This window comes from Medicago sativa, chromosome 3 (genome assembly GCF_051527215.1).
Source record: "Medicago sativa cultivar Bolivia chromosome 3, Bolivia_mono, whole genome shotgun sequence".
In the NCBI taxonomy this organism is placed as follows: Eukaryota; Viridiplantae; Streptophyta; class Magnoliopsida; order Fabales; family Fabaceae; genus Medicago; species Medicago sativa.
In genome coordinates, this window is record NC_140751.1 from 49,888,662 (window position 1) to 49,898,167 (window position 9,506).

Here is a 9,506-nt window from a genome sequence, read left to right on the forward strand (position 1 = left end):
GTGAATCACACTAGAGAAGTAATTAATATTCAATTTGAATCACACTAACTTTCTAAACTATCACAATAATTTTTTTTTGTCAAATATGTATAAAAATAACAACTTTTATTGAAACTTTCTAAAAATATCACTAATTGAGTTGGAAATGTAAAACTATTGTCCGCATATTGCTTATCACTTACTTCAAGATTCCAAGTCTTATAGTTTTGGACCTATTTATTTTTTCTAACAATCAGACCCCATTTGAAACTGTTGTCCACATTCTTTCTTATCAACCTTTTTCCAATTTCCCTAACCGAACATCTTATATAAGCACATTAATATCTCATAAAAAATCATAATCTCATTTAAATTAGATCTTCTCTGATTCAAACAATTATTCATGATGACCATTCTTACTCCACAAATGTCACTTCTTTTGTTTCTACTTTTATCAATCATAACAACATTCCAAATAACAATGTCTAGCAATAATCACAGGGTGCTTGGATGCAATGACAAAGATCGAGAGACATTGTTAACCTTCAAACAAGGCATCAATGACACTCTTGGTCGGATATCAACGTGGTCAACCGAAAATGATTGTTGTGCTTGGGAAGGAGTCCATTGTGACAACATTACTGGAAGAGTTACAGAAATTGATCTCATCTACAATCATTTGGAAGGTGAGATGAATCTTTGTATTCTAGAACTTGAGTTTCTCAGTTACTTGGATTTGAGCTGGAATCATTTTGATGTGATAAGAATTCCATCCATTCAACACAACTTCACACATTCATCTAAACTTGTCTACCTTGACTTATCCTTCAACCTCGGTCTCAACCTCAGTGGAATTGATCTTCTCCACATGGATAATCTTGATTGGCTTTCTCCACTTTCTTCCATAAAATATCTCAACCTCAGTGAAATTGATCTTCATAAGGAAACCAATTGGCTTCAAATAGTGAATACACTTCCTTCACTATTAGAATTAAAGTTGAGTGAATGTAACCTGAACAACTTCCCATCTGTTGAGTATTTGAATTTGTCTTCAATTGTAACTCTTGATCTTTCTTTCAACAACTTCACCTCTCATTTACCAAATGGGTTTTTTAATCTCACCAAAGATCTCACCTATCTTGACCTTTCAGTGAACAATATATATGGTGAGATACCTTCAAGCATGCTAAACCTTCAAAATTTGAGACACCTTGATCTCTTTTATAACCAACTACAAGGATCAATTCCAGATGGAATAGAAAACCTCTCATCCTTAAATTTCTTATCTATTGGTTCTAATAATTTCTCTGGTGAAATTTCAAATTTAAATTTTTCCAAACTCTCTAGTTTAGACTCACTAGACTTGAGTAATTCAAATTTTGTATTCCAATTTGATTTGGATTGGGTTCCTCCTTTTCAACTAAGTGAACTTTATTTGGACAATACAAATCAAGGCCCAAACTTTCCATCTTGGATATATACACAAAAGTCACTACAAGCTTTCGACTTATCGAGCTCGGGAATTTCGTTGGTAGATAGAAAGAAGTTCTCGAGCCTTATAGAAAGAATATCCGATGAACTTATTTTGTCAAACAATTTGATTGCTGAAGACATATCTAACCTAACACTAAATTGTTCCATGTTAAGGTTAGATCACAATAATTTCACAGGAGGACTCCCAAACATATCACCAATGGCCCATGAAGTTGATTTGTCTTACAACTCCTTCTCAGGATCAATTCCACATAGTTGGAAGAACTTGAAAGAACTGAGAGTCATGAATCTCTGGAGTAATAGGTTGTCTGGGGAACTTCCATTGTACTTCTCTAACTGGAAACAATTGGAATTCATGAACTTAGGAGAAAATGAATTTTCTGGAACCATACCAATCAAGATGTCACAAAACTTAGAAGTGGTCATATTGAGAGCTAATAAATTTGAAGGGACTATTCCACCACAACTATTTAATCTCTCTAATTTGATTCACTTAGACCTTGCACATAACAAACTTTCCGGTTCTATGCCAAAGTGTGTCTACAACTTGACTGATATGGTTACTAATGATGAAACTTATCCGTTCACTAGCACAATTGAGTTGTTTACAAAAGGTCAACATTACGTTTCTAAAATCCAACCAGAAAGGCTGTTGGATCTTGTGTTGGGGGTCTGCTGCAATAACTTGACCAAGAAGATGATGAAGATGACTATGATGAAGTGTGCACATAAATTCCAAAGATTTGTTGTATATCTTGATTGTTGGGAAGATGCTGCTGTACTTGAAACCTGAAAAGATTAATGGTTATGCATGCAAACTCAAAGCGTATGGGGTTGCCATACTAACCTTTAGGTTCGATTCGCCCCCACCAATAACTGTATATTGGATGCAATAAGGAATGACCGGCGAATCCCCTTCATGATACTATGAGTTCCTTGACGTGTATTGCACAACCACACCAAGCGTATCTCCTAACAGTATTTTACAGATTTATGGTTCCAGCAATTCACTCATGCATTAGAGAATTGATGGATGATTTAGAGTAAGAGAATGATGGAGAATTATGTTGTTGTTCTTTTTTTTTTTTGTGTCCAACTAATGCCCAAATGTCAAGCATTTATAGTGCATTATATGACCCTTCATATGAGAGAAAACACCCCTTTGATTTGAAACAATGTTATGGTTCATTAAACATCCCTTTGTCAAAGGTTATAATCATATACACTTGAATCAATGCAAAGGTTCATTAAGCACCCTTTTGTCAAAGGTTATAATCATATACATTTGAATCAATGCAAATGTTCGTTAAGCATCTCTTTGCGAAAAGTTCCAATGTATATGAATGATTCCCATGAAGAGTTACAACTTTTGATTTAAAGTGATTCCATTATTTTGGAAATCACCAACAATCCCCCACCATTTTCAAAATACTAAATCACATAAATCCGGAAATTCCATGCCTTCAGATAATGGTATCTCGCGATTTGAACCATTACTTAGTAAGTTAAGTTTTCGCTCATTCCCAAATAGTATGGTAGGCAAGCTTTGAACCAACTATCCATTAGAACAAGTGTGCATAACTTACACATAGAATCTCGGTACCATTGATAAAGAGACTTGTAAGATGACACATTAAGAAGGCCTTGTGTCATATATCCTTTTTCATGAGAATTTAAGAGTCAAACCCTTGAACTCCGTGAAGCGGCCAAACTTCATTCTCACATAGGTAGACTATATCGGAAATGCCCCATAAGTATGCATTCCAGCAAATATATGCTATATGTCCATTAAGAGGAAAACCTCATCCTACCCTTTTTCTTCTTATGGTCCAAGTACTTTTTACCCCTTGGGATGTTATCTATTGTCAAGTACTTCAATTACTCTAATAGTGTACTTTCACCATTGAACCCAAGACTTGATGCTACTCAAGTGTGGGTTGAGTTTCCACCATTGGTAATCAATTAGATTTGGGTTTGTACCCCATCCCTAATAATGTCTTCAATGTATTCAACATCATTTCCAAAGACATCATTCCTTGTCAATCATTTCGTCAAATAATTGCAAGATTTTCTTTTAACTTTTATAAACTTTGAATATTCAATTCTTCACATAGATTTTGTATTCTCATAACTATGTCTATGGATCAACTTATATACTCTTGATAGTATTCACCAACTATCATCAAACCATGACACACTTTTGTCAATTGAGTATATTGTAATAATGCACAAACTTTTATGTCATTACACCTTTGCTATAACAATATTTAACATGCATTTCAATTTGAACTTCAACTTTTCTTTTATATCTAGCCAAGATATATCATACATTGAATGCATTAAACATACATAGCAAAATAAAAATTGATCATAAAAGAATGTCATAACCAAACTTCATAAGATGGGATTAAACATGTAAGTCATATACTCCACATAAAATTAAATATAACACAATCATTTTGATCTTAGTTATCATATAACTAATACATATATCATAAATTCATTGTGTTAAATTCAAGTTTATGTTTAAATATGTTCAATACTAAATTTCAATAAACAATGACATAGAAGAATAAACAATGAACCAAAATCATTAATATTTTCTATGACTTTCTTCCATGAACATATATCAACTTACAATAATTCAAAACATACCCAAATTATTTTAATATCATGATAAACAAGAAATTAACCATTACTTTTCATATTATCATGTACATATAATATCAACACAATACTAATGATAATAATCTCTTACACAGAGTAAATAATATCATTAAAGCAACCACTTGATATTTTGGCAATTTATCTACACTACTTTCATAAATAAAATAGTGTTTAAACATTCTTAACGTATTACTATACTCATCAAAATTCATATACTTGAACAATTTCTAAATCATGCATATATATGTCACCACATGTTAAATCTAACATATTCATATTTTACTTAGATACTATACACATGCATTTAGAACACTAAATATTTCATAATACGTCATCACTTATATGGATATTATCTCATGTTCAAATTAACATTAAACAGATTTCAAACGATAAATTTTATACATATCAAAATTTATCATGCATATATTATCTACAACCACATGTAAATTTAACATAAACACATCACATATGAAATATTTATCCATAAATTTCCATAACATATATTCATAAAAGGAATTTGTTTACCGTTCACCGTAGTCATGAATGAAAATGTAAGCTTTCATCTCACCAAAAATTGCAGCCATTAATCACAAGTAAATCATAAATCGAACCTAAAGATTGTTGGATCTTGTGTTGGGGGTCTGCTGCAATAACTTGACCAAGAAGATGATGAAGATGACTATGATGAAGTGTGCACATAAATTCCAAAGATTTGTTGTATATCTTGATTGTTGGGAAGATGCTGCTGTACTTGAAACCTGAAAAGATTAATGGTTATGCATGCAAACTCAAAGCGTATGGGGTTGCCATACTAACCTTTAGGTTCGATTCGCCCCCACCAATAACTGTATATTGGATGCAATAAGGAATGACCGGCGAATCCCCTTCATGATACTATGAGTTCCTTGACGTGTATTGCACAACCACACCAAGCGTATCTCCTAACAGTATTTTACAGATTTATGGTTCCAGCAATTCACTCATGCATTAGAGAATTGATGGATGATTTAGAGTAAGAGAATGATGGAGAATTATGTTGTTGTTCTTTTTTTTTTGTGTGTCCAACTAATGCCCAAATGTCAAGCATTTATAGTGCATTATATGACCCTTCATATGAGAGAAAACACCCCTTTGATTTGAAACAATGTTATGGTTCATTAAACATCCCTTTGTCAAAGGTTATAATCATATACACTTGAATCAATGCAAAGGTTCATTAAGCACCCTTTTGTCAAAGGTTATAATCATATACATTTGAATCAATGCAAATGTTCGTTAAGCATACTTTGCGAAAAGTTCCAATGTATATGAATGATTCCCATGAAGAGTTACAACTTTTGATTTAAAGTGATTCCATTATTTTGGAAATCACCAACAAAGGCGAACTATTGACCTTTCAGCCAATAGCTTGTCTAGAGAAGTGCCATTGGAATTGTTTCGGCTTGTTCAAGTTCAAACGTTAAACTTATCTCACAATAATTTTGTTGGAACAATACCGAAGACGATTGGAGGCATGAAAAATATGGAATCTCTCGACCTCTCTAATAACAAGTTTTTTGGTGAAATTCCTCAGGGCATGTCTCTCTTAACCTTTTTGGGTTATTTGAATTTATCATATAATAATTTTGACGGAAGAATCCCGATCGGAACACAACTTCAAAGTTTTAATGCATCGAGCTACATTGGCAATCCTAAACTATGCGGAGCTCCTCTTAATAACTGTACAACGGAAGAAGAAAATCCTGGAAATGCAGAGAATGAAGATGATGAATCTATAAGAGAGTCGTTGTATCTAGGCATGGGAGTGGGATTTGCAGTAGGTTTCTGGGGGATCTGTGGTTCTATGTTTCTTATTAGGAAATGGAGGCATGCGTACTTTCGGTTAGTTGATACAGTGGGTGACTATCTCTATGTTACTTTAACCGTAAAGTTAAATAGCTTTCGCCGAAACTGAGCTCCTGCTAGTTAAGGTTAGTTAAACCTACCTCAGAGTTTTTTTGATTAGACTACAGAGTATTTTATCATTCATAATTCACTGATTAGTTGATAGAGTATTTTATCATTCATCCTTAAAAGTTATATCAATTGCATTTGATTCATATTTTATCAGGTGATTATGCATGTGACGATCAGGCATTATTAATGTTAATCTAATCATGGACATAATTGTCGATACCAGCAATCAAGGGCCGTATCAGATGAGGTCAGATGTGACTGGACTACTGTTCTTGGGGCTTGTCCTCTCTAATGTTACTCATGTTATGTATATCTCTCTATATATTAGTTTATGCGGATAGTTGCAGAATAAGAAATTGTGTAGAAACTTTGCTGCTTGTAATTTTAGATTATAGCTAAATCCCATATGAAATTTGATTGTTTGGATGTTTTTTATTTTAATCAATAAATTATGGCCACTTTTAAATCAAAAATTGTAATTATTTCACAAAATTATGTCTAGCAGCAAATAGTGGTTTGTAATGAGAAATATCCAAACAAAGAATAGTTGATCCTTTTCAACGGCTTTCAATCTTTATCAGGTGATTATTAATGTACAAGATTCTGCATTTTTTGCAAATCGTGGATATAATTTTCCAAAAAGAGCGAATATTGTCAACTTTTGTATGAGACGAGATGAGATAATACATGACTGTACAACTGTTGTAATGTTTTTATATAAGTTAGGGAATGAATGGATTCATGTTGTCAACTGTTCCAAATGTTGTGCTTTTAGACAATCTTAATAGGTTTATAATGGTTCTTTATATGAAAATTGAAGAGAAAAATTAATCAGAAAGGTGACTGGTCAAATACGGTGCTTTTGTTTTGTCAGTTTGTAAGATATGTGGCGATTTTATGAAAATTGTGCATTGATATAATCTTCCAAACAGAGCCATTGTGATATCAACAATTAAGAGCTATATGAAACTTATATTATTTATTTGTTTTTAAACCGAAAGGACACAACAATCCACAGAACTCTAACCACCAACCATTAAATAACAGACCATAACACAGCAGCAAATCAGGTTTTCAATATTGTGCCTACATCTCCGATTACGAAGTATCTGCAGTTGTTTTTATTATGCACTAAATTCTGCTCCTCTTGCTACGCTACGGTATGAGCTATAATCAATAATTTTCTTCCTCCACATCTACTTTACATGAAGATATCATCTGAATTGATTTTCAATAATGAGAAAAATCAATTTGTCCTATTTAAGTTAAACTAGAACTTGGACATACAGCAAAAAAAAATTTGATTTATATGGAATGCATACAGATTTGAAAAAGTAGTAACTAAAAGCAGTTAAACTGAGCTGGAACAACCATTTAGTTCAGTGACACTGCGGTTATATGGATATGCATGAACATGATCAATTGCAATAATCATTCTCACCCGGTACTAAAAAAGGTACAAGAATCTTAAGTTAGCAGTGTTAATAGGATACCTGACAGAGCAATAAAATTAAGCAAAACAATGATCCCAAAACTCTCTGAGAAATTGCCGTCTGAAGTAACCGTGGTGATCTTGCTCTTGTCACAAGTAACATCAACGGAATCACGGAGAGCACCAGCTTTACCACCAACCTAATCCTTTCATGAAGGAACTTCTCAAGAGAAGAAATGTCTATAATATTATCCTTAACTGGCTTCGCACAATCGATTTAAAAATTCGAGATAAAATTATTTGTAGTGAAGCAATGTTCGAAATCTTATCCTCAACACTCGGAGCAGCATTTTGCAGTGTTGGAGTTACTTTCACCTAAATGTTGAACGATTGATTTCCCTTTGATTCTCAACTTTCTTGTGATAATGATGAAAGACAACCACCATTATCATTCTTCTATTGAAACTCTTGGGGGATATTTCACAGAAAGGTGAATAAGAATCATTATACAGAAACTCATGGGGATATTTCACAACAAAGTTATCCCTAAGTGGTTCCTCTTTTAATTCTTCAAAATAATGCTTAACCACCTACATCATACAACAAATTTCACTGATTGTTCATTACTTGCAAAAACTTATTCATTCTTAATTTAAATGAAGGCTCGTTCAAATCAGAACAACACTTACATCAATTAGTCGATACCAGAAGAAGAGAAGGTTAGCGGCATTACTATTGAGTCTCACAGTGATCACAAGGCAAACATTGCTTGCTATGTTGTATAAACATATAGGTAACACGGTTGTCATAAACAACCCGATCTTGGGACATAGTGAATAATATTGTGAACAGCGATGCTGTATTATATCATCATCACCCATCCTTTAATTATTGTGCTAAAGTAAACTTATATTTTCCTTCTATCAAAACAAAAGAAATGAAGATATAAAGTTGGTTTTAGTAAGTGTGGAACATGAACTGTAGTATGTCGTGTGCCAATTAATCACTTAAATGCAAATTCCCAGTCCAATGTCTCACTTGAAAGATTTTAAGTCATAGTACTCCTTCAGAGTATTAAACATGAAATCCTCGGAGAGAATGGACATCCAAGAAACAACGTCCAAGATCGCGAAACCATAGCCCTTTTTGAGCAATACAGTCTAAAGTCAAACCCAAAGTTGAAGGATTCAAAACCAAACAGCTTCAAACTAGATCAAACTCAGAACCAGAACCAAATAAAACGACGACAGTGGCATGGCTACCACCCTAACCCTGAATTGATTTGCAATGATAAGAAGAAACCAATACTGTCATATCTAAGTTAAACTATAACTTGCTACAATATTTAGGATGATTTGTTGAAGATAAACTAGTTTACAACGATGATACATGTACAATCTTATAACTTAAATTAACAAAAAGAGATGACAATTACTGCACATCCAAATTAGTATTTCAAGACATTAATAAAAGAAACATTTATAGAAGCTTGAAAGTTTCTACCTCATTCTTAATTAAGTGTAGGATTTGGAATTTGTGACCAATTTGACAACTAAAGATATAATAAATATATCAAAGATAGCTCCTTGTCACACAAGTTTCTATAATTTGGAAGTGTTTATAATTTGACTCAAAGATCACCTTGTCACACAAGTTTAAAGTCCGGGTAACTTAGTATCCATTTTCCTTATAAATCAGAGGGTTAACAACAAAACAAATTTCAATTTGTATTACTTTGTTAATTTTAAATGACAAAGTTGGAATTTAATTTTGCCAAATCTGTGTGGTATTCATAGCAATTTCCTTTGTCATATCTAAAAGGCTCAAATGATGACAAGGTGATCCACATAATTGTTGTCAACAAAATAGTATCAATTAAACATTTTCCCATCCTAATCGTAATATGATAAGTTTTGAATAATTTGGCACCAAGTTTAAAACATGAGGTTCAAAGAAATTATATTATTCCAAGCCTTCC

The 9,506-nt window shown here is 32.9% G+C and overlaps 1 protein-coding gene across 1 annotated transcript; it reads left to right on the forward strand.

The window, feature by feature from the left end:
• Nucleotides 1–241: 241 nt before the first annotated feature.
• LOC146937985 (receptor-like protein EIX2) lies at nt 242–6,569 on the forward strand. The gene is made up of 3 exons (XM_085752050.1): nt 242–2,121; nt 5,521–6,110; nt 6,251–6,569. The coding sequence occupies exons 1-2, from the start codon at nt 383–385 to the stop codon at nt 6,092–6,094; spliced, it is 2,313 nt and encodes a 770-aa protein (XP_085608176.1). The 5' UTR covers nt 242–382; the 3' UTR covers nt 6,095–6,110; nt 6,251–6,569.
• The last annotated feature ends 2,937 nt before the right edge of the window (nt 6,570–9,506 follow it).

Bases quoted from the DNA above. Each gene is read 5' to 3' on its own strand.
- LOC146937985 (XM_085752050.1), top strand. From the start codon at position 383: ATGATGACCATTCTTACTCCACAAATGTCACTTCTTTTGTTTCTACTT. The intron at 2,122-5,520 runs GCTGTTGGATCT...TCACCAACAAAG, and splicing joins TCTAAAATCCAACCAGAAAG to GCGAACTATTGACCTTTCAG.